This window comes from Epinephelus fuscoguttatus, linkage group LG14 (genome assembly GCF_011397635.1).
Source record: "Epinephelus fuscoguttatus linkage group LG14, E.fuscoguttatus.final_Chr_v1".
In the NCBI taxonomy this organism is placed as follows: Eukaryota; Metazoa; Chordata; class Actinopteri; order Perciformes; family Serranidae; genus Epinephelus; species Epinephelus fuscoguttatus.
This window is the reverse complement of record NC_064765.1, coordinates 18,459,105-18,484,990: the sequence shown is the minus strand read 5'-3', so window position 1 is coordinate 18,484,990 and position 25,886 is coordinate 18,459,105. Positions and strand designations below refer to the sequence as shown.

Below are 25,886 nucleotides of genomic sequence, written 5' to 3'. Positions count from 1 at the left end.
CAGGTTAATTTCCAGGGCTGGTACCTGCGGTTATTCCACAGGCTAGTTAATAACATGTCGGGCAGGAAATCCAAAGTGTGGGATCATTTTGAGAAGGTGAAGGACGAACCCAAGGTGATATGTAAACTCATCTTCATTGGTCGACTACAAACATGACGTATCGTCTGAAACATGGAAGTAGCTACATGCCCATTAGCCACTTAGCACAATCATTACTGCTTTGCCGACAGTGTCATTAACAGGCGGCTCGCTCAGTGTGTGACGTGCACTTGTAGATAAAATATAGGCCTATATTAATGAGGGTTCATTAGTACGGTTTTTACAGTGTTAACAATGTTACTGATACTACTCTTTCTCACACCTAATGGCCCTAAATGACGACTATTGGTTGACTAGGAAAATTCTTAGTCGGGGGCAGATATTTTTTATTTTTTATCTTCTAAGATCCTTGAAACAATACTATGTTGACATTTTGACCATTTAAGACTTGAACATGAATGAAAGCACCTTTTTCATTTGTGATACACGTAGTAAGGAAACAGTGATGCTTCTCGGCTCAGCATCCTGATGCTGTGTATATGTGAGTGTATGCAGTGCTTGCACCGGAGCATTTTGCCTACTCAGCTCTGAGGAACTCGTTTCCAGCTCAACTCTGACCCCTGGCTGGTTTCTGTTCTCTCTGGGCCCCGACATTTCCCTTAGTCGCCGGGGCTGCCAAAGCATTCACCTTATTACTGTTTAATCTCTGCCGCGAGGAGTATCACTCCTGCTGCTGCTACACACATCTGTCTGAACAAGCCAATATACTCTACATGAATGAGTTTGTAAGTTGTTAAGCTTCTTTGATGTGTTCAGTGCGGAGAGAATAAAGTACATTCTGTGTACATTCAAAAAGAATAAAAAGGTTCAGATTATCAAAGGAATGAATTAAGACAAACTTCAGTTTATGACACATGAAAAGCTCAATTACACATTTTGTCTTTATCTCAGCTGTCAAGACTAAGCTAAAAACAACATAAATTTTAACTACATCTTCTTTGAGGTGTAAAATCAGCTGAAGCTTCTATTTGGTTTATTAACTGAGCGCACCCATTAGATTCCCGTGCAGTAAACGTGTGTGTAATCAAATTGTGCCTTCACCTCAGCTTATAAACAGAGTGATTCTAAAACAAGCTCGCTGATAAAAGGTACAGTAAATCATGCTGTAAGCTGCTGCCAAAGATAGTGCTCCCAGATCAGAGTACCTTCTAAAATTCATGAAGGAACGATGTTAAAGTAAAAGGATGAGAAGCTTTCTGTGATCGCTCCGGGTCAGAGGCAGGGCGTGAGCTTGTTTACACGCTACATCCATCAGGTTTTGATCACATGTCTTTCTGCCACTAAAAAAAGCTTCACATAAACCACGGACAGTTGCTTGTGATGAAGTGAGACTATTTTTGTCATTGGATGCCCCAGAACAGTTCAACGACTTAACTGTCTGTCTCTAACTCGTTTTAATGACAGTGGGTGATGCGACTGACCAAAGACTGCACAGCTGTAGCGTGTGGGGTTGCATCACGTTTGCTAGCGTGTGTCGGTGATATTTCTAGACAGCAGCCTAATTTAAACACCGCTCCAGACGAAATGATAATCTAAACTAACAAGACATTCTAATGTAGAAAAGAGAAACCAGAATAAGGAAAAAACTGTTTTGGCTAGAGGCGGCTTTATCTAAAATCAATTAAAAAATGTCATACTTAAAAACAAAACAAAAGCACTGAGGGGCTTAAATATAATTAAGCCTGACAGGGTGCGACCAAAAAATTAGTTTCCTGGGAAAACGATGAAGAGGGCTACGCGAGGAGCCGAGCCAGACTATGAGCCAGCAGCTCTGTCAAAGGCTATGCAAAGTAGAACACCTCGGGGTTCGACGGCTGCTCATTAATTCATCGAACAAACAACAAAGACCCCATCGAAAACAGTCTTAGCCCACAACAAAAAAAATGCACTTCATTACATACTTGTTCTGGGAAGTTCTTACCAAGCCTTTTATAGAAGGGGGGAATGAGCCACAGCTAATAAACTGCAGCAAAAATGGACCTTCTTTCACTTAACGGCAGACTAGCACGCTCCCAAATTCGATTGCATTGATCCAAAGTTTTAACAGGCAATTTCGTTGGGCTCACACTTCCTGCTTAATTGGCTTACCCGTAGCGATACGGAGAAGATCTGTCATCGAGATTTAAAACTCGTGTTTGGCAAGACGATGAGAAATCAACATTCTCCTCATAATAAATAGGGCCTCGTCATGTTTTAATTAAGCAAGATTAATTGGCTTGCTTGAGAGGGGAGATAAGAGAAGTCTGCAGTGATCCGTCCCTCCACTCACGATAGTTTACTTTGTAGTCTTGGAAGAACTGTGATCACGCTGTAGAGCTGACACACACAGTGGATGACTACAGTGCAGAGGACATTAGGGATGATTGGGATGAGCCCCTTAGAGCAGAGGGAAGCTAGGATGAAATGGATATTCTGCCTCATTATCGGATCCACCAAAGCAGGGTGCTGTCACTGCATAAGCAAAGGTTAGGAGCACATTATTTGGTTTTGACAAGCCACGTCCAAAAATATTTTGGAAACAGGCTTAATAAGGCATATCTTTAACTAGTCTGAAACACTGACTAACCTCCGGCTATATTTAGGAGGTGTTTATGCATTGTAGTGTTGCAGCGTTACCTTGATAATTAAGGTCTGATCTGTTTCTGTGATCAAGTGTTCAATTAGCACCCTCACAATAATAACTCAGCATAAAAAGAGAGTACGTCTGCATACTTAGATATTCGTGGAAGCACAAGTGGGCACCAGTTATCACTCTTGTTTCCCATCAAGGGTTGCTGATGACACAAGTGTTTCAAATTATACTTAATACTGTAGACATTCGCAATAAGGGTATGAGGCATAATTGCTGGAGGGGACAGGGAGATGGGGCCCTTGAAAAGTAAAAATAAATCAAGTATGATGTAACTTCAAAACACCAAATGCACAGATACTTCATGTCGCAGGCTTTTGAATCATATCATCACAGGAGCATACAAAGAATGTATTAAAATATAGCAATGTTTTCACTTCTATTACACGTGTACTGTTCAAGTGACTTATAAATGCCACAGTCACTGCAGAATGCAAATGATGTAAAACCTGTGTCAGCCTCAGCAGGTTACCGCTGTAACATGAAGCTATCAAAGTAGGTCAATGTGCACATATGCTTGCTGGTGGCATTTGAATTAAACGTTCCTGTGTGTGTGTGTGTGTGTGTGTGTGTGTGTGTGTGTGTGTGTGTGTGTGTGTGCTGCTGCATGCATGGTCTCCTGAGGTGCAGTGCTTCCTGTGTTTATACAGCCACTGGTTACCTCCCTATACATGTGACGGAGGTATCAAAGAGGTGAAATGAAAAATACCTCAGGAAATACAAACAGACAAACCAAATTTTAAAAAGTCATGATGCCATTATTATTTCAAACTTTATAGGAAACAGATATCAATTAAAACTCTTAGGTTAGTCTCATATCATTTAAAAAATTATAATACCAGTAAAAAATACCACTGCCCTTAAAGCAGTACTGACACCAGTAGAGTTCTTTATCTGCTACCTTTTTTCCCTACTTCATTCCATACCCATGATGTGCATGGAAGCACTCAGTTGCGTAAAACGCCACCAGCAAACTTTCGAACGTTTAGGTGGCATCTCGACACACTGAACTGCCAACTCCATCAAACACACCATGCTAGACTTCACCAAACCACAGACTGTATGAGTTGTAGCTAGGGGTGTGCCATGTCATCTCATTTATGATAATGCTGGTATAATTTTTAATATCATATGGAAAATTCATATCATGATACTTGCAATATTTCAACTCATTTGATATTGATGTCATACTGTTACCCAAGGGAACAACAAGCATGTCTTAAAGTGAAATTATTACTGACTCCGCGGTGGTTCCAAAAAGAGGAGCAGCTTCAGTAGTGTGGAATCAACTGTGGCGTCCTGAATGTTTTATGAACAGCCCCGGACTTCTCAGACTCTTTTAGCGAGTTACCGTTCAGAGGGAACTCATTCAGCGGCAAAAAACTACATATATGTGAACGTGCGATAGTTCTGGTATCATAACAGCCTGTCACGGGTTACAGCGTGATGATTAGAGGCGAAATGGCAGAGCATAAAGGTCCAGGTGGAAAAAAACCCAACTCAGTCATTTAGGATTTTACTAAAAGAAGGAAATCACCTGTTGATTTATATATAGAGATCCCAGGGTACATTTTCTGTATTTGGGAGCTGTTTAAATGTGTCATTTGTGGTAGATTTTATTTTGTTGAACTATAATATTGTATACAGAATCTGAATCTCATTCTGAGTTACTGTTGTTGTTCACAAACTAAAGAAATGAGAGTTTTACTGAATATCTGAAGGCAAACTGTTAAACTATATCACTTATTTTGTTGCAATTCTATTTTCTTAAATTAATAATATATATTTTTTCTTTTTTACTAACTTCTCATATCGTCAAGAATATCATTGTTGCAAAAACACCCTGAAATATTGTGATATTATTTTAGGGCTTTATTGCCCACCCCTAGCTGTAGCTGCTGCAAAATTGGCCAACCACATGTCAAGTTAAATCAAAGAACAAGAGCTGTCTAGATCTGGGTACAAAAAGGATCAAATGCAGGCATTGTTTAACTGGAGAAGTTTCAATATTGCTTGGTACTGGGTTATTTCTGCTGATACCTTGAAGGCATTAAGTACCAATAACCAGCCCTGGTTATGATCAAATTAACAAAGGGTATGTTTTGGAGATAAAGAATCCCAAAATACTGATGTTTCACTGTAAAATAGGTAGAATGTTCAGAAAATAGCTTACACCTACTGTTCAGAACATTACATTTTTTGCAGTCATAAGTATATGTTTGCTTAGTTCCTGCAAGTTAAAAAGGCTTTTCATAGCACAATAACTGTTAGGTCTTCTTTTAACAAATAATACCTGAAGTAACTACAGCATAATTTGTCTAACATCAAAACATTGAGCCAGAAGCCTTGGTTGAACATGATAAAAATCTGGTACAAATGCTGATTTCTTTTATGAAACAAGATGTGAATTTTGTTGAGAAAAGGAAAGAGCACTTGGTCATGGATTGCAGGGTTGGCTCATACTGATATTTTATAAAACAAACTTCTCTCTGTGGGATGACCCCCGGTATCAAACCCTCAGTGTGACTCATTATTTTGCCCTTGCACTTCTGACACATGTATCTTGTAGTTCATTTTTTGAAAAAAGTAATGCATTGCAATGCTGTGAAACTCCATCTTACAGCTGAACTATTGTTGAAGCCTTTAGCTACATTCATCAAAATCTGATTCTGCAAAGCCAAAGAGAGGTGGAGGGGCCACGCACAAGCCCACTCCAGTACTGGCACTATCTTTGTGTATTATTGGTTTTTTGGAAGGCAAGGACAATCTCCTGTCTGCCAGCGCCTGAAGGGATCTGGACAGAAGACTCAAGTTCTGCATACACATGCACCAACTGACACGTCAACCTGTGGCAGCCTGTGGGTATATGGGCATAGTTTCCTGCGCCAGCCTCTGCCAATCAGCTTTTCCAAGGACAGCCGTGAAAGCGCTGGACAACAGCTGCCACTTCACACTAATGCCCTCCAGATGAAATTCATTTATTCCACTCCCCAACTCCTGCTCTCGCTGTTTCTCTTTCTCTGAATTTATTCTGCCTCTCTTGGTTTCTTTCTCTCACAATCTTCCTCTCCTCTTTCTGCATTATGCCTCTTAACCTGCTCCTTCTCTATATCCTCCTCTCCCTCTACTTTTGCTATTCAGCTGTGACAGCCTGCCTGTGGCCCACTGGGAGTGGATATAAGATTCTACAAATTAAATTGGACACAGGAACAACTGCAAAGACGGCCGAGCAAAATGGGCCCACACGCCATGCTGAATGCAGAGGCTCCTTTATAATTCCATTTCTCTTTAAACATACCAATTGGTGCAGCATTTGGTTGGGTACATGTGGTGAAATACGGGGTCAGATGTCCCGTAAGACTCTCACTGATCATTAAAGGGCCTGCAGACATCTCCAAAGGGAGCTCAGTTGAACAGAATGGGCCCAGCTGCCTTCCTTGTTAGAGTTGAGAGGCTCAGCATTACTGTGAAGAGCGTAAAGATCAAATTCGTCCTGATTACAGCCTGATGTGGCAAACACTCAGCTCCCTCAGTGTCCCATCACTCTTGGTAGATCTAGTGTTAACACATATGCTGCATGAATGTTGGGAGCCTCATTAATTTTTCAAACAGCACTGTCATAATGATGCCAGCACCTCGGTGCAGCCTTGTTGTGAGTGTGTCATATGTGTTATCCTCTGGAGCTATAGCTTACCATGTTGTGATGGTTATGTCAGACGCAGTTATGTCAGCCTGTATTTAAATTATTATGAGGCACATTATGCAGCTTGGCCTCTATGTTCTTTTAACTGCTTGAATATGATTGGTTTTAAAGTGTCAGTGCCGAGGTCTTCGCTATAACACAATAAATTGCACTACAATTATGAAGAAACTGGGCAGGAATCCCCAACTCCCCTATTAATATGCAACAGAATTTCCTTCATCTCGCACTACCGTAGGAATGCTTACTGCTGTGCAGTGCCAGCACACATCCGACCTGCAGAACCTCATCCTCAGTAACAATATGATTTATTGAATTCCTAAACAAATAATAATATCAGTAAGAAAATAAAAAGGAGGATAAAATATCATTAAAAAAATAGAGAGATTTGGTACAGGACTGATATGTGTGTGTGTGTGTGTGTGTGGTGTGTGTGGGGGGGTGTCCTTGGTCCTTTGTCTGACTTCAAAGCTGCTAGCTTGACTCCACCAAGACATCCTACGGTGCTGAGCAAGGCACCGGTGGCTCCCAAAGTATAAGACCAAAATATTGGTCTATTTATGGTTGTGGTTTGTGACGTTCCAGTGTAAGGTCATGGTGGCTGCTCCTGTGGTGATGTATCCATTATTGATCCCCTTCCTGGAGCTGCCTGTGTGTTTAATGGGCTGGCCAAGCTATTATCCGTAGGCCTTATTGGCGGTATTGACAGACATGCTGAGAGGGGAAGTGCAAACGACAGCAAGTCATCATAGCAATGTGTCGACCCTAGAGATGCAGATGCCACAGGGGCTTCAAAACAATGTCTATTGTACGTTGACTCATTCAGTTAGGCCTCTTTGAAATATTTTCCTACGTGTATGAACAATGAGCCATATTGAATTTTTGTAAATGGACAGAACGGAGAAACAAGAGGAATCATTTTTGGTGACTCTTTAATCCGTTACATTTAAGCAGAAACTGTTTTTCAATGAACTAACTTTCAATTCATGAACTGTTTCAAGTGAAAGAGAGACCTAAATAAACAGCCTCTCTGTCGTAGATTGCTTGTTTGATTGGTTTTCATTTTTTCTGCCATGCTTGTTAAATGTACGCTTCAGCAGAAAGCAATCCAAATTATTGATTAGTTGTAAAAGTCACCTTCTTTCTTTTTTTTTCCCTGTGTGTGGGATACAGAGAAAAAGACAGACAGAGAGAGTGGTGTCCCATTTTAGGGACCATCTCCATTAAAGTGGACGTGTAGCCTCCATAGAGCTTAATTGAGACGATCGACCTCCTCCCTAAATGAGACGTAGCGTCATTAAAGTTTTTCAGTTTATAGTGAATGAAGCAATGGAGGTCACTGCCAAGTGTAAATAATGAAAATAATAATTACAAATGTGCATAGTTTCTCATTATACATTATGATGAAATGACCTTTAAAGGATTTTGGGATACTAACTACCTAACTGCGTAAAGGGACATTTTACCACCAAATTAAGAATAAGTATTCATCCTCTTACTGTAGTGCTATTCATCAATCTAAATTGTTTTGGTGTGAGTTGCTGAGTGTAGGAGATATCAGCCATAGAGATGTCTGCCTTCTCTCGAATATAATAGAACAAATGGCACTCACCAAAAAATAAACTTGAAAAACTCGACAGCAATGTCTCTTTCCAGAAATCGTGACCTGGTTACTCAAGATAATCCGTAGACCTTGTTGTGAGCAGTTTCACGTAGGAACCATTTTCTTTCTACCGAACTACATCCATCAACCATATGACTGCACAGAAGGAGGCATGCATCTGCTGCTAGCTCACCTAGCACCACTTAGCTCACCTGAGAATGACACCATTAATGTTTACATCTAAAGCTGGATTTATACTTGTGCGTCAGCTCTATGGAGAGTCTACACCTCCAAAACACTAGTTGGTGGTGGAAGTTTCTGTGTGAAGTGCTGTAAAGTTTAGTTGATTCGAAACACAAATTAAACATACATTAAACATGACTTAATAGTGACAATTTCAACCACAAGTACACAAATCGGCTTCACAGCCAAATCACTTGTCTTTTACTGGACACATTTTCCCCTAAAATACGACATGCTAAAGTTATTAGTGCAAGCTTATGGCATTTTATATTGTATAAATTAGCTTAGCGGCTAGTGGACTTTTCCTCTACTCATATGAAGCCAGCGACAACAGCAACATTTACCAAAGGTAACGTTACCTAATTCAGCTCCATTACAACTCACAAGGTTCACTGACAAAATAACTGTCTTATACTAAACACGTTTTCCAAACAAATATAACATGCTAACGTTATTAGCACAAGTCTATGGCATTTTACACTGTATAAATTAGCCTAGCGAATAGCAGAGATTTCCTCTACTCATGTCCTGTTTTGTGGAGGCTTTATTGTCTTCACAATTTATTGTTTCTTACCTGTGAGATCAAAGTTAATGAAAGCTTCACTTCCACTGAGGGAAAAGGTCTGCGTCGCTACGACATATAGTTAAATTTCTGGGGAGGTGCACGTCAGACCACAGCGCAGGCTCCACGTCGACACAGAGCCTTAGCTGTAGTTGTGGCATCATTTCGACGCAGACGTCTAAATCCCACTTTACACTGTCACAAGCAGGAGCCTCTCGTCCATGAGTAGATGCACGCTTCCTTCTGTGCTGTGATACGTTTAGCTCCTACCAGAACATGATTTCTGGAAAGAGACATTGCTGTTGTGTTTTTAAAATGTATTTTTGGCGCTTATAGAACCACAAGCTGAGTGCTACCTAGTTCTATTATACTGGGGAGAAGGCAGACATTTAAAACAATCAAAAAATTCTAGATTGATAAAACAATCTAGATTAATAAATAGCAACACATGTAAGAGGAAAAACATGTATTTTTTGATTTTGAGGGGAACCTGTCCTTTTAAATTCCAGCAAAACCAGTATGTTGGCATGGCTGTGCATCAGTGTGGACTTAAAATGATGTAAGATTTGAGGGGATACATTGGTCTCTAGTGATTGGTTGGGGAAAATAGAATCCCCCTTCCCAACGGAAATGGATTAGAGTGGAAGCAATGTCAAACTGAAGATGGCCACAGATTGTAACAAGTCAAAAAAAATCTGTCTGATATCAGGCAAATGCATTTGCTCCAGAAATGTGGATTTTGAAGGTTGTCCCTAAAATGTGTCAGGACTACAGAGAGAAAAAAAGAGAAGCAGCTTTGCAATTCACACAATGAGTTTATAACAGGTTTTGGGGCCTGAGGCAATTTTAAGTGACTCCACACATACATTTCTAACTATTAACTTTAACTTTGAAGTAGACAAAACAGACTAAATTTGCAAGGAGTAAAATCGCTGAGATGTTTTGTTTTGCCCAACACCAACAATATGCTTGGAGCGAAAACTGAATTCCAGTTAAGTAAATATAACGCTGTTTGACTGTAACTTCCTCAATATTTTAGGGAAAATATAAAGGTACACCACAGTCTTTCTAGTTCAGTGTCCCAGGCCTGTTGACACACGCAATACTGTATCCAATGTTGAGTTGCAGGCGACTTCACAACGGTTTGTTATGTGACATTGTGTTCATCAGACCTACAGAAAGAAGTGTTGCCTCTCACCTGTCTCTACGTCTGTGATCACAGCCGTGTTGTCAAAGGAGCCAGTGAGGAGGTGTCGCCCGCAGGGGGTCCAACAGGCATCACGCACAGCTCCCGAATGGCAGGTGTAAACCCTCAGGCATCGCCCGCTCTCTGCTCCATCCCACACCTGCCACACACGGGCACACTGCATCAAGCCAAAGCTGAAAACACACCTAGACTGCAGCAGCAAACTTATTTTGTACTGTCCGTGCACAATCTCAAACCGTTCTGGAAGACAGCCTTTGTAGCTCTATTATGAGAATATGTACACAGAATATGCTTTAGAACAACCTGAGCTGACAGGAAGTGATTAATGAGTTTAAAGGGATGGTTCACCCCAAAATCAAAAATACATATCTTCCCTCTTACCTGTAGTGCTGTTTATCAATCTAGAATTGTTGTGGTGTGAGTTGTCAAGTACTGGACATATCGGCTGTAGAGATGTCTGCCTTCTCTAAAATATAATGAAACTAGACGACACTCGGCTTGTGGTGCTCGGCATGCAGCAAGGGGCCGTGGGCTTGAATTGAGTCCACTGCGGCAAGGACACAGCCGTTGCACATGGGGCACCTGCTCTACTAGGTGAGCTAGTGGGCGCCTTGTGTTGTCAGTTCTGAAACAGAAAATGTACCCATATACTCAGATCATTCCCCTCAGTGCTCTAAGTGTCATCTAGAACATCTTTCCCAATTAACTGTCAGTGTAGCAGCTCCACACTTTCTACTTAATGACATCACAAATTTGAGTTTTATCGCTCCAGTTTTTGGATTTGTGACAGTTGTCGAGGTTTACTAATATTTTTGGACTGTCTTAGACCATAGAAATAACATGTATGAATTTTGAAAATGAGTATAGTTCCCCTTTAAGGGCGTCCTCCTTGGCCAGGCTGTAACATTAGCAAGCTCAGCGGTACTAGGTGAGCTAGGAGTAGATGTACGTTTCCTTCTGCGCAGTGATTCGGTTGGTGGGTGTAGATCAGTAGAAAGAAAGTAGTTCTTACATGAAACTGCTCCAACAAGGTCTGTGGATAATCATGAGTAACTGGGTCATGATTTCTGGAAAGTGATATTGCTGTTCAGTTTTTGAAATGTATTTACAAGCTGAGTGCCATCTAGTTCCATTATACTGGAGAGAAGATGCAACAGAAAAAAATGTACTGTCAGTGTGCTAACAGGCTAAAAGTTGACGCTGACCCCTGCATCCTTTACACCTCGAACAAACACCACATAAGAAAACATGCAGTGTGACAGAGAAAAGGCATCAGGGGTACTGACACACTGTGTGTTCCTTCAAAGAGACAACAGGAAAGCACCTGCATGCTATGGACACCGTTTCAAGGCAGTTTACTGAGAGCGGAAAAAGTCCAGGTCTGTTTTCTTGGCCACTGCTCTCTCAAACAAAAAGAAGGAAACAAAGTGAGATTTTTCTGCCATGCCTTTACAGATGTTGCATTCAGTGTGTCCTCCAGCAATGAAAACAGTTCCTGTGTGAGTGAGAATTGGTGAATGTCTGTTTTCAAAGCTGGGAAAGATGTAATCTAAGCCTTCCTCCCCTAAATTCTATTGTAATGGAACAAAATTAAATTAGTCAGCATTATGCTGCTGGATAAATTGGCATAATAAGTACACAAATCAGGCTTATTTGCTGGATTTAAAAGCAAAGACAACCTTCGTAATGAATTAATCAGACTAATTACCTTTGAGTGTGCCTGTAAATCAATTCCCTGTGTGATGTAATGGCGTTAATGGTTTTGTGTTGTTAAAGGTTTCTCTGATTATAGAGAGAAGAGGAAGAGAAAAGCGAAAAGCTGCCTTCTGTTAGTTGTGACTGCCATGACTGCGCTAACACCTCACTAGCATGATTGTTACATCATGGTGAGAATAAAGTGCAAAAAGAAGCCTAAAAAAACAGACACTGATTTATGAATGAGGTGTTAATCTGCCAGATTGTTCTATTGTTGATTTTGTCTTTAGTCACTGTTGTGGTGTTTCTGCACCGTGCTTCAAAAAGATCACTTGGCAAACAGGCTGGTCAATATTGTGACGCGCTTTTTATCTGATTTCCCGATGAAAATAAAAGGAGGATTTTCTGTCAGGCGTGTCAAAAAGACAAAAGCCTCTCCCTGAGGCCCAGCCTGAAATCTAGTGGGTGGTCTGGTCTGGTGCCTAGCGAGGTATTTTACACTAATGATGAAGTATTTTTTGCTTCCCGGCATCGCCAGGGCTGCGGAGGAACTTTGAAGATCTGTGGGGTGCCGCAGATCCCTCTCTGCCTCTCCCTGTGTTTCATTATTAAAGCTGAATTCTCCATGCAGCACGAGAAACACATTGAGAAGTTCTGTACCGCAGCTCCCGCAGGAGACAGATGGAGGGGAAGAGAGATGGACGTGGAGGAAGGGGGGCTGACATATCAATCCAGCAGACAGTATTTTAACAAACAGAATGCTAGAGATGCCTTCAGGGCAAGAAAAAAGTGACAGAGAGACATAAAGTCACACTTTTAATTGCAAAAAGCTAAATATTGGAGTAAGGAAACTATTAGGAATATTTCCACTGCCACTTCCCTGTGTGATTTTAGGCTCAGGGAAACACTGCCACCTCAAGGTAGCATGAACATCTATTAGACAACAACTCATGATAGCATCTAAAAGCTATAAAATATTCAACGAAACACAGACTTTTACATAACAAGTCTGACAAAGTGGCATGTTGCTGCTCTAATGAATGGCAGCGTTAATGATATTCGCCATAACAGCACCATTCAATGCGCACACAATTGCAAATAATCCCATACAATGTGAGACCCAGGCATGGGTGAAAATGAGCGCTTGTTTATTTGCATCCTCTTTAATTTCACCGGCCACTTAACAGACACGCAGAGCGGATCCTTGCAGATGACTCATTGGGGTAATCTGCTTCCTAAATGACTCTCGGTAATTAAAACTAAATTGGTATTCGTGTTATCAACTTAAAACTGCTGCCTTACACCTGCCGTAGCCATGGTGACAAGGGCTGCAAACAGGCTGGAATAATGATAGTCTGACGGTGCCTCTGAGGAAAGTGACAGACAGGATGGAGGGAGAGAAGGCGGAGGCCTGAAGGGTGAAGAAACACAAAGAGGTAAAGTGTTAAGACTTCATAGTGTTCCCTCCTCTCTGTCTTCAGCCAAACAGAATAGAAAAGAATAGCTGTAGTCAAAGTGCGATTGTGCTGAAAGACATAATCGATATAGCTGCGCAGTGTGTCGATAAGTAAGCAGCGATTTATGACAAGCCGCAACAATACAAGAAAATGAACACCACCACATAAACAGAGCAGCATTTTCACATATGTACCTTTAATCTTCTACACCAGGACACCCTGAAGTGTTCTGTTGTTTTCGTACTATAACATATACTACACAAGTTACTTAACAGAAAAGTTGGACTCTGGCGTGCAACACAGGTCAACTAGGTTACTACGGCGCCTCTGTGACTATTCTGACAACTGAATAATTGCTCAAGTTACTATTCAGGCAAAAATGTAAACAGTTCCTTGTTCCAGATTCACAATTAGATTAGAAACCTTTATATATTCCCAAAGGGGAAACTCATTTGCCCCAAAAACAACTCGCACAGACAACAAACAATGTACACAGCAGTACACAACAGATACAAATGCACGATACAACAAATACATAACACCCTAACAGGCTGTTCGAGATATAATCAATAGCTGAGACCACATCAAAAAGAGTAATTTAATCTTTTTTTTAATTACTATTTTTATTATTTATTATTTTATAAATTTATTTATCTTTTTTTAAAATAATTAATATCATTAATTTAAAAATCTGACAGATGCTGGAACAAAAAAATTCGAAGTATTTGCTGCTTACACCTTACATGACACTGAACTGTCACTGTGTTCTGAATTGCATGTGGACAAACTGCTTCATCATGACACTGCCCTTTGAACTTTGACCGTCTTGCTTAACCTTATAACTTAACGTGGTCAGAATCAATTATGTTCCAAACAAACACAATAAAATATTGTAATGGTGGATTTACATTCTAAGTGCACTCATAAATAATTAGCAAAAAAAATAAATAAATTATAAGGATACTTAATTATGTGTTTATTTCTGTCCATTTCAATGAATGAAGAATATTACTGTAAAAATTCCCTAACAGTATATAGTAAAAATGACAATAAATGGCCTCAACAGAACTTTTCTCAAAAAGAAAAGAAAAAAAAAAAGATGAGATTATTATTTTTTCATGAATGGATAACTCATATCAATGAATAAAGTGATGCTTTAAAACACACTGCATATATATTTTGCATTGTGTTTGTCATCAAAACTCAAAATATCCTCAATTTCTGAAGTATCCAGATAACAGTATGTTGAGAACCTCAATATTCTGTGTATATAATCAATAAAATCCATTATACGTTTATTGTATCATTAGAAAATTAAATTAGAACAGTATTTCCCCCTATTCATTTTATAGTGACATCCAAATCCACTGTCCATTCAATGAACTGAGTTTTAGAGTCAAATAAAAAGCAAAAGCTATAAATCTTTCATAAGATTTTTTTGACATGTATATAAGTAATATAACGTCTTGTGTTTACTTTAAACACTCTTTAAACACAACTCATGTATTTTCACAATATGACTTGTGCTTCCTCTTTGCTTCACGGTCAGCCATGATTGTTAAAAAGGGGGCGTGGCTCTACTGCAGTCCACTTTAGATGATGAGGAATAATGTGATTGGTTTATTGACATCCCATCAAATAAATCTGTGCATTTGGGTGGAGTCAGGTGACAGTAATCATACTGTGCGATCCATTCTCCATACCACCATACTATATAATATGCCAGGAAAAGATTTAGTATCTCCCAGTACATAGTATGTGAAATGCAGTGTGCCAAAAATACCAGGATGTTCTACTACATCCAGTCCAATTTTACAGTAAATAAGCCAGCATGCTTTTCTGACTATTCTGACCCACAATCCTCTGCTCAGTGGAGGTTACGTCACATCAAATGAGCTGCAAACAGATGACAGCTGATTGACAGCTGTCAGAAGTCACAAAGACTAATCGTATTATTCGGAATATTGATTGTTTAAGTGAACAAGATAATCATAAATTTCACACAGCAAAAATGACGACAGAGAACTGCAGATATAACTTATTATTACTTATTATAACTTTAAAGTTAAACTAAATATATTGCAAAGTAACAACAGCAGAGCTCTCTAGGTTGATTTCTATTTCATTTCCACGGTAACAGACACAAAAGCAAGAGGGTCAAAGTTCAGGGCCTAATGTTATGAGAAAGCAGTATGTCCCAATTGTGTGCATACTGGATTTAACAGTACATACTTTTTAAGGGCAGATGCAGTAAAAAGAAAAAGGCTGTGATTCGGAACGCACCCATAGATCTAGACATCCTAGACCAGTTATATCCATTGGAATGGACGGAGGATCTGAACAGGTTAACGCTACCTTGGAGATACAAAATGCAACTCTCTGAGCTCGCCCAGAGACGGAGGTCAACCCTGAGAGCTCTGCTCCTGTTGCTCTGCAATCTATGTAGTTTTAACTTTGTAGTTATAACTGCATACACAGTAGATTCTAACATGCGGTATTAATATTCACAACTGTAAAATTACATGCATTTCTCTATCACTGTTATTTTAATAGTTACGCCCTTTCTTTTGTTGGTCATAATTCTATCAGCTGTTAGCAAGCAGTCATCTGTCTGCAACTCAGCCTATGTGACGTATCTTCTGCTGCACAGAGGATTGCCAAAATAGCCAGAAGAGCATGCTGACTTACATACTGCAAAATGTGACTGGATGTAGAAGAACATCCTGGTATTTTTGGCATACAATACATTGGGACATACTAAATCTTTTTTGGCACACTAAACATTATGGTTGTATGGGTATTAAAACACACAGTGAATATCTTTGAGTGTTTGACACTTGGTCACACAAAACAAGCAATGATGCACTTTGGGCTTTAATATATTAATATATATACTTTAATATATTGTAATCTGCATTTTCTAAAAATTATTTTCTAATTTTTACTAGACTAAACAATTGACCAATAAATACAAACAATCTATGAATAATTGATAATGACAAAAACTATTAGCTACAGCCCTACATTATTTCAAAGTTTGTGGTTAGTTTCACTTACGGTTGGGTTTTACTAAAGCATGGTAACTGGTGAGTGTGAAACTTAAGCACTGTTACTATGGTTACCTGCAGTTTATTATATTGCAGTTTTCAGTGTAATATTATTTAATGAACACCTGCCACCCAAGCAGTATTTTCTGTGGCCATGGCATGAAAACATCTACAGTTATTACACGGTCAGAGACTTCTATTGATACAATAAATAACTGGTTTTATTGAAATAACTGCTTGTGGCTGTGAAGAGGGGCTCCTCCTGCTCTCTCACAGTTCTGGTTGTCAGAATCCAGTTGAAGCATGCATTGCCAGTAGTTAGTCTAATTTAAATGCTTGCTTGGAGGCTGAGGATCTCTGCAATCATTAAAAACATTTAAAGAGGGAAAAATAACCTGTTGAAAATCCTCCACACAAATTGAGCAAAATGGCTCACGAGACACGTGCACAGAGGAGTAAGAGCATTTCATATGCTCCTCCATCTATTGGTGTCGCAGAAAACAGCTGGTTAGGCAGTCTGAGATAGAGAAGAAGAGAAATCCCTGCATACAAACAACCAAGTCTTCCCCTCCCCTTCGCACCTCGTCTCCACCATCTGCTCCAACGCGCCCTTTCCAGGTGCCAGAAGAGGTGGCTGCCATACTGCTGCACTTGTATGATTATGCAAATGGTCTCATGCATATTCAAAACATTAATTATTCAGAGTCATCTTAGGATATTGGTGGGATTCGTGGTTCCACACTGGGAAAGAAATATTTAGTGAATGGTGGACACCTGCGTGACTTGACCTTTACAGTAGGCAAATGAAGGATTGTTTTCCTGGTGTGAGATAGAGAAGAGGAGGGGGAGGGGAGAATCAGAAAGAGAGAGAAAGATAGGAAGCCCCACGGGTCCTGACATACATTCAACTGACAGTGACAGATATGATTCTAAAGGAAGTGGTTTGTGGTACATTTATAAATCGAGGCAGCGGGGGCAGATATTATCTCACTGCCTGTGACTCTGTGCCAATTACACTGAATGTCAGGTAAGTGATTATCTCCTCAGACCTCCCCGATGCACTTGGCACCTGCCTGAAACTATACTGATAGTGACAAATGGAATGTTGTGTTGTAAAAAAAAAACAACACTGTTCCAGATCCCAATGTGTATGCAGCAGTCAGCTTGAAAGAGGATGACAAATTTCATGACATGGGTAAACAGAATAATACATCTACAATTCTAAATATTGAATTGCATGTCATAGTTTGAATAAAATAAGCCTAGATTACTGCACTACAGAAACACTGAATCCCCTCTTTATTGATTTCATATGTTCCAAGGCAAAACATCAATGTGCATCATTCCTGAAGTCAGTGACAGTTTTATTGTAGCTCATTACCTTGACAGTTTTGTCCATGGAGGCAGACAGCAGCAGATGACTGAGATGAGGCACAGGACACCATTGCACCGTGTTGACTGGACCCTGGTGGCCTCCCAGGCTCATCAGAAGCCTCCTCGGTATCCCTGCAGCACCGGGCTTATGGGGAAGATACGGCTTTATTCTCGCCGACACGTCTGAGAGAATCTGGCTTTCCCTGGTCTGGTTTCCTGAGACTTGGTCTGCTGGGCACTGTGGGTCCACCGTCTCTACTGAAGTGGCAAGTCTGAGTCTTTTGGGAATGTATGGTCTGACACCAGACGGGACAGTGTGGTGTCTTTTTGCTGGGGCAGACGCATCCCCGAAACTTTGTGTGGTGTGAAGAAGAGTCTGCAGTGATGGGATCTTCCCCTGAGTCGAAGGTAAACTCAGAGGAGCTGCTGTATCTCTAAAATGTTTTTCTTGTGCTGTCTTGTCAGTGCAATATTTTCTTTCCCAGTCAAAATAGCTCTGTGGCTGTAGTGAAAAACTGCTTGTTTCTGAGGCACTTCCACGATATTCCAACACTGACCTATCAGGGTCAGGTGCGAAGCTGTGAGGGCTCGGTGTTACCTCTGAGGACTTACTCAACCTGACTTCCTGGTTTTGTTCACAAGATCCAGCTTGGACAGGGGCTGATACTCTCTCCTCTGATTGCTCAAGATTATCATCCTCTGATTCGTCTGAATCTTCGTAGGCCACTAATGAAGTCATCTTCACATGATGACACCCTGAAAATAATTCAAGGAAAATAAAGGGGCATCAGGTGACATGTCAGTGTAGTCAATCCATTGGAGGCACAAGGGTGGCATCTAGCGTTGGCTTGGATTTCTGCACTTAAAATCACACTGACTTGTCACTGTTAATTTTTTTTACAACAGCAGTCTAAACATTAAAATACCTTGACGTTGACACAAATTTACAAATGTGTTGTTGTGTTAATGTCACTAAAATTACATGTGCAGCAGCCATTTCATTCAGACTGCGAGAGAAAGAAAAATCCACTAAAGCCTCATTTTTGTTGAAACTAAGATGATTTGGGGGAGCATATTTTTAGCGTTAGCATTACGCCTTTTAGCATGACCGTTAGCTTAACGTTAACTAGGCTAACGTTACTTGGGTAAGTTGCCCTTCTATCAGTCAAAACGTAGCCATAACAGAAAGGGAGTTTTAGCTAAGTTAGCTAAGTCAACTTACTACCTTCGCACAGACCAAAGCATCTGTAGCAATTACCTTTACCTTGTTCGCTACCGTTAGCTGTCTGGTAAACGTAACTTACAGACACGATGCTGTCACCGTCACTTAACAACGCTAAATAACGTTAGGTTGTTGTGTCTAACTGCCAGTACTGTTAGCAAAACTTGCTAACTTTGGTCGTTTGAATTTCTGAGACAAAGCCTAATATAGCCGACAAAGTGAAGCTAACGTTACCCGGTGACTCTGCCTTTGACTGTTGCACCTGCAACCTGACAAAAACATTAAATATCCGACTTGTGCGTGTTAAAACAATCAACTGTCAGATCCAAAATCCCGCAAAATCAGTACACGCTAGGCGGAGTTTCAGAATAAGAGTTTTGTTTCGATTTGCCTACTTGTGCCCCCATGTGCTTACGCTCATAAGCTTTTATTTTGAAAGTAGCCGGTAGAAACCGCAACGGATGTCCGACTCCTCGATGTACACCGCATTAAATGTATTAAAAATTAGTTTAACTCGTTGGTTTCCTATAAAATTAAGATGACAAAATTAAAGTAAAAAAACTTCTGCGTATTTTATGCATTAAACAAAGTGTCCAAAGTGGCGCTTTTGCAGTCATTACTGGATAGCGGAACCTTTGACGACGCCTGTTTGCCTGGGGAAAGTTTAATCCAAGCACTACCTCCTCACTCAGGCTGATGCAAGTTGTATGACTGAGCTGTCAGCTGTCTGTGAAGAATATCTTAAGGTATGCCGGCTCGTCACTTATGTAAACATAAATTACAGTAGTCTCTCCATTATTTAATGTTTTTTAAAATAATTTTATAATTTATAAAATACGTTAGCGTGACGCAAATCTAGTGGTAGAGTCAGACCATTAGCTAGCTCCATAGCTGTAACGTTACCAAGTTAGCCGTGGTTCACAGATGGGAGAGTTCTCATCGGCTGTGGAAGGAGATAGAGTAACACTAGAGCCGATACAGCGATAGTAATTCTGTTAACCTTATCCTATATGCTATTCGGAACATTCATTTATGTTGTAGATATGGTCAGTAATTTGTTTTAATCTATTTATCACTGTTGCCTGACCAGTGTGAAGATGACAGACTGTCAGGGAGATGGGGAAGGAGCCAACAGTCCAATGGAGCTCTACGAGAAACTGACAGCACAAGGAGACACAGTCAGGGCCCTGAAAACAGCCAAAGCAGAGAAAGTAAGTACTTTTAGACCACCATGTAAAAACTGTGATTTGACTCTGTGGGTTAGTTATTACAGGTTGGTTAAATGTAACCCCCCCAAAACATTTCTCTTACTCTCAGAGGTATTTAGCCTTAGGTGGTTTTGTTTTCCATGTTTTAAGATGTCTGCAACAACCCCATAATAGTGTGATGAATGCAATTTTGCATGTAGGGCTCACAGTACTGTTAAGCAATATAATAATAATACATTTTATTTATAGAGAGCTTTTCATAGTATTCAGAGACACTTTACATTAGTTAGGAACAATCATGGAATAGAGTATACTTAAAGGCATACAATATTCATTCACACATTAAAAGCCGTCTTGAATAGATGATTTTGATGACTGGGAGAGGTCCGTGAAATCTCCGGTGTGTTTGAAGAGAGTGTCAGAGGGAGGGGTCAGCTATGGAGAAGGCTCTGTCACCTCAGGTCCAGTGCTTGGTCCTGAGTGGTGGAGTCAGGAGGTTGGCATTAGAGGAGCGGAGATTGCAGAAATGAATGTGGTGGTGGAGCAGGTTAGTGAGGTAGAAGGGGGCCTGGTTACGGAGGACATTATGAGGGAAGAGAAGGACTTTGAGCTGGATGCGTTGTTAGACAGCGAGCCAGTGGAGGTTCCGGAGGACAGGGTTGATGTGATCATGGCAGTGGGAATGGGTGAGCAGACGGGCAGCAGAGTTCTGAATGTATTGAGTGGAGTTTACAGTAGTGAATTCTGGATGAAGGCATGGAGTATGACGATATTATCCCTGAGACAATAATTGGGTACCATTGGAGATTTTGCCATACAGTTAAATACCATGGTAGGGATCCTAATCGTTTCAGTAATCGTGCTACGGTCAGGTTACATTTTGATATGATTTTTGCATCAGTGTGATGTACTGGTATTTGTTAGGTGTTTAATTTACTCAAATAACCATTTCTGTCTGTTTTACCCTTTAAGAATGAATTTGTCAATTAGAATAAAATATTGTGATGTAAAGTTACATACACTGTGATACCCCTATCTTCCAGCACTGAAAAATGATATTCAAAGCCTTTTAACCACAAAATCTTTTTTCAAAAAATGGTATTTATTTATTTACTATTTACTGGATAATTCACTCAACACTCCACTATTTGTTTTTCTGGAAAGGCAATCACAGATTAATTTTTTTTTTAAAAATATAAATGTTAATGTTGCGAGCATCACATTTCAGAAACAGATATGCCAGCTGTAACCAAAAGTTTTTGCATAGCATATTGGTGATCTGAACCTTTAAAATATAATAAAAACGTTTACAGTGTCTCTTGATTTTGTTGGGAAATGGCTACTTTCATCAGTGTGTGTTATCTGACAGCAGTGTTTGGGTTTCTCAGGCTGAAGTCGACGCTGCCGTCCAGTTGCTGCTAAAGTTGAAAGTAGACTACAAACAGATGACAGGTCAGGACTACAAAGCAGGCTGTCCGCCCGCAGAAAACTCTGTTGCCCCTAACAACGGGCCAGCAGCAGATGGCGTTGATGATGAAGACACAGTCAATCCATGGAACGTTTCCACCACTAACGCCAAGGGAGTGGATTACGACAAACTCATAGGTAAGATTCCAATAAAATCCAAGTGTGGTCCTCACATAAAGAGATGAAGTTTTATGGCAAATATATAGTTTTTGAGTTGGTTAAAGTATGAATGAGGGCAACATGTCAATTAATTTACACACAGTTAACAACGGGCCTCATGCAGCAACATTCTCTTCAATTCCTCTTATATTTTCTCTTAATTTTGTGCAACTCCACATGTACCCACCTTCAGCATATGGATGCATGTGGAGTTGACCCTAAGCCTAACCCATCTTAACCATCCAAATCAGTTCTTTCCCAGGTGTGCTGAATGATGAATACCACTTGATCATAAGTAACCTATCTTCATAGGTAACACTCCCTAAATACCGTGAAAGGGCAGGTGCTGTGCCGTGTGCAAAGACTCTGGCACATGCCCAACAATTAGAAAGATGCCACCACACAAGCTGTAAGAAGAGGAACTTCTGCAGGAGTGAAATCAATCACTGTGTTAAATAAAACTAAAGTAAATGTAATTTTCCAAGGTGTCAGGACTGGTGTTGGAGGATAATCTTTACAGTGATGGTTAAACATTTGCGATGCTGTAAATTCCGTGTCAGCAGCAGTGTTGGAGGAAATATTCAGCGGCCGTATTCACAAAGCTTCCTAGTGCTAAGAGTTGCTCCTAGTGATGAAATTTTAAGAAAATTCTTAGAATTGTGACGTTTTCTTAGAATTTCCCCTTAAAGCTAAGATTAGGTCCTTGTAAAGATAAGAGATTCACAGAGCGTCTTAGACCTTAAAAGAGCTCCTAAAGTGAAAAACTTTTAGGAGCAGGGAGGAGGACTTTCAAGAGGCTTAAGAGTTTCTTAAGCAGAGGAGGAAATGGTGGAAACACATGAATGACAGTGATTAGATGAAATGCTACAGATTAGATCATGTGGGGATAGTATGTGTGGTTGATGTCATTAGAGATACACACATATTTACTACCTAATGCTATAACGCCAGAAATAAACTGATTACAACACTAAGATATTTGGGAAAACTGGAGAATTGCAACAGTGCAGCAGTGATGACTTGGATCTGTGTTAACCTTCCATCAGCAGATTGAACACACTTATAACACCACTTTCACAGTCAGCAGTTCATCTCATTTCCACTGGGTGTCCACACCATGCAGGCTCAAAAGGGTGTGTCTGTGACAACCAATCACATCTGTTTTAAAAAAAAACATACCTCGCAATGGCACCTCCTCACTAATATAAAGTATTAAAAAATAAAAGTACTAAATGCAGAAAAATTTAAATCAGTTTAATGAATAACAAAATATCAAAAAGAAAAACAGCAACATATTTAAGAAACTGGAACTATAAAATGTTTTTAAATGAAAAAAATTACTGAAATGATCATAAAAATATTTCTGTCAGCTGACTAATCGTTTCAGCTGAATTTTTATATTTTCATATGGTTTGTGTGCAAAACTTCTAATTTGTATAGTAACTAGGAACTAAAGTTATCAAGTAATTGTGGTGAAGTAAAAAGTACAAAGTGTAAAAGGAGTAAAGAGCGGCATGAAATTAGAATGCTCAAGTAAAGTTAAGGTACCTCAAATTCTGTAAAAATTATGATCATCAAATATAAAACTCTTTCAATGTGTTGGAAAAACAATTTGTGGACTGTAAGAATGAGATGTTTTTTTCTTATCTTGTTAAGAGTGCTCTCGACCATTCAGAAAAATGTCTCTGACCTAAGAAAAGAGCAAAAATAAGAAATCATCGGTGAATCCCAGAAATCGATGCGTACTGACAAGTTAAGAAAAAATCGTAGACATGAACAAAAATAGGGGAAATTTGTCTATAATACACGACCCATTGTGTCTTGTCTTTCCTCAGTGAGGTTTGGCAGCAGTAAAATCGACAAGGAGCTGGTGGACAGAATAGAAAAAGTCTCGGGACAGAAGCCTCACCGCTTTCTACGAAGAGGAATCTTCTTCTCACACAGGTCGGTAATTTAGGAACTGAAAATATTTAATTAGTGTGATCATTTCATGTCTTCCTCGTTCCTAACTTGTCACTTTTCGCTGTGTCTGACAGAGATATGCATCAGGTACTGGATGCGTACGAGAAACAGAAGTCCTTCTACCTGTACACAGGCAGAGGTCCGTCCTCAGAGGCCATGCACGTTGGTCACCTCATTCCCTTCATCTTCACCAAGTGAGTTCTCCCCGCAGTAATACCAAGAGCTGTCTAAGATTATGCACGTTCAAGTGTTCAGTCAGCAGATCATGAGAATTAAGTTGGAACTGTAACGTACTGTCTTGTTGCAGATGGTTGCAGGATGTATTTGACATCCCCCTGGTGATCCAGATGACAGATGATGAGAAGTACCTGTGGAAGGATCTGACACAAGAAGAATGCCTCCGCTTCGCTGTGGAAAATGCCAAGGACATCATCGCCTGTGGCTTTGATGTCGACAAGACCTTCATCTTCACTGACTTCGGCTATATGGGGTAAAATATGACAAAAATAACTTGACATTTCTGTCAGCTGCTGAGCTTTCCTGATGCATATAAACCCTGACATAGTTATTAGGGAAAAATCACCTGATTCGTTCACATAACAGCATATAATTTTGTTGTTATTTTGTCTTTTAATCTGTTATTTGAATGTACTTTTTGCAGAGCATGCCCTGAATTCTACAGGAATGTGGTGAAGATCCAGAAGCATGTGACATTCAACCAGGTCAAAGGCATCTTCGGCTTTACAGACAGTGACTGCATCGGTAAGACACCTGTAAAATATCCAATGGGAAAACGAATCAGTCTTTGTGTAAAAAAAAAAATGTGTCTGTGTAATCCTGTGTTGGTGGTTTTGATACATTATTCCCTGATCCTGAAGTGTATTTATGCGAATACCTTGTTGGTTCTTTATGGTGATTAATATTTTCTATCCATCCAGGAAAGATCAGCTTCCCAGCCACCCAGGCAGCCCCGTCCTTCAGTAACTCTTTCCCACAGATCTTCAAAGGCAGAAAGGACATACAGTGTCTCATCCCCTGCGCCATCGACCAGGTCAGGACAGTGTTACAGTAATAAGGAAACCTGAGCAAATTGGCTTGATTCCTTTTAAAAACACAGGAAGAAGGCAATGAGCAACAAAAGCAGTAATCATATTTCACAATTAAATGTTAGCATTGAACCTCTCGCTCCTCTAGGACCCCTACTTCAGGATGACCCGTGACGTAGCTCCAAGGATCGGCTATCCCAAACCAGCCCTCCTGCACTCGACCTTCTTCCCAGCCCTGCAGGGGGCGCAGACCAAAATGAGCGCCAGCGACGCCAACTCCTCCATCTTCCTCACTGACACACCCAAGCAGATCAAAAACAAGGTATTAGTAGTTATTACTATTAATATAGTTACCAGTCAGATTTATGTTGCCTCAGGTTGCTGACTCACGTGTGTCACACACAGGTCAACAAACACGCATTTTCGGGAGGAAAAGACACAGTGGAAGAGCACAGGAAGTACGGTGGAAACCCAGACGTAGATGTCGCCTTTATGTACTTGACCTTCTTCCTGGAGGATGATGAACAGCTGGAGAAGATCAGACAGGTGAGGATGTGGAAGACAAAGGAAACAAGTATCTTCCGAACTTTATATCTGTTTCTAGTCATGCTCTTTCCTCTGTTTTGTTTTCCTCATTCCCTCCATGACTTTCTTGTTCTGTCTGTATCCTCTGTGTCCTTTCTGCAGGACTACACAAGCGGAGCTCTCCTAACAGGAGAATTGAAGAAGCTTTTGATTGAGACTCTGCAGCCAATGATCGCGCAGCATCAAGAGCGGCGCAAACAAGTCACAGACGAGACCGTCAAGCAGTTCATGACACCCCGGCCTTTAAATTTTAACTTCTAGCCTGCGCGAGCAGCTGAGACACCAACGTCCATCATGTCACTAATCTCAGTTCAAATAATTAATTATCTTTTTCCATGTAAGATAACTGTACTGTGTCAGGGGGAAGAGGGACATTTTCTCACATCAGGACTGAAGGAAAACATGTAAATTATCGGAGCGATGGTGTGCTTCTCTGTGTCTGAGCATGGCCTTGTGCTTGCCGTCATGCTAACTGTCATGCTACCTATCAGCTTCACTCTGCACCAAGTGTTCAAAGCTATCCTCATGAAGTGTTTGTGTTCGCAGTGTCGCTGTAACGTCACACTCCTTGCCCTGAAATCAGTTCAGGATGAATGACAATTAAAGCAGAGTACAAATGTA

General features: G+C 40.3%; 2 protein-coding genes across 3 annotated transcripts in view; one reads left to right on the top strand and one right to left on the bottom strand.

The window, feature by feature from the left end:
• The window catches only part of wdr25 (WD repeat domain 25), a 62,472-nt gene extending 43,289 nt beyond the window's left edge, over positions 1-19,183 (bottom strand). For both annotated transcript variants that reach the window (XR_007450853.1, XM_049595416.1), the window contains exons 1-3: positions 19,073-19,183; positions 17,624-18,372; positions 10,035-10,182 (exon numbers count right to left, since the gene is read on the bottom strand). Coding sequence is in view for 1 of the 2 variants with exons in the window: in XM_049595416.1 (XP_049451373.1) it covers positions 10,035-10,182; positions 17,624-18,355 (880 nt within the window). In the remaining variant the exon portion in view is untranslated. The remainder of the gene's footprint in view (positions 1-10,034; positions 10,183-17,623; positions 18,373-19,072) is intronic.
• Positions 19,184-19,500: 317 nt separating this feature from the next.
• Positions 19,501-25,886, top strand: LOC125900435 (tryptophan--tRNA ligase, cytoplasmic). The gene is made up of 11 exons (XM_049595417.1): positions 19,501-19,584; positions 19,929-20,049; positions 21,435-21,651; positions 23,508-23,616; positions 23,709-23,828; positions 23,942-24,124; positions 24,296-24,396; positions 24,573-24,685; positions 24,829-25,002; positions 25,086-25,226; positions 25,368-25,886. Exons 2-11 carry the CDS (start codon positions 19,936-19,938, stop codon positions 25,524-25,526), a joined length of 1,431 nt encoding a protein of 476 aa, XP_049451374.1. The 5' UTR covers positions 19,501-19,584; positions 19,929-19,935; the 3' UTR covers positions 25,527-25,886.

Coding starts and splice junctions, on each gene's coding strand:
- LOC125900435 (XM_049595417.1), top strand. CDS start 19,936: ATGACAGACTGTCAGGGAGATGGGGAAGGAGCCAACAGTCCAATGGAG. Junction 23,617..23,708: donor GGAATCTTCTTCTCACACAG/GTCGGTAATTTA, acceptor TGTGTCTGACAG/AGATATGCATCAGGTACTGG. Junction 25,227..25,367: donor AGCTGGAGAAGATCAGACAG/GTGAGGATGTGG, acceptor TCCTTTCTGCAG/GACTACACAAGCGGAGCTCT.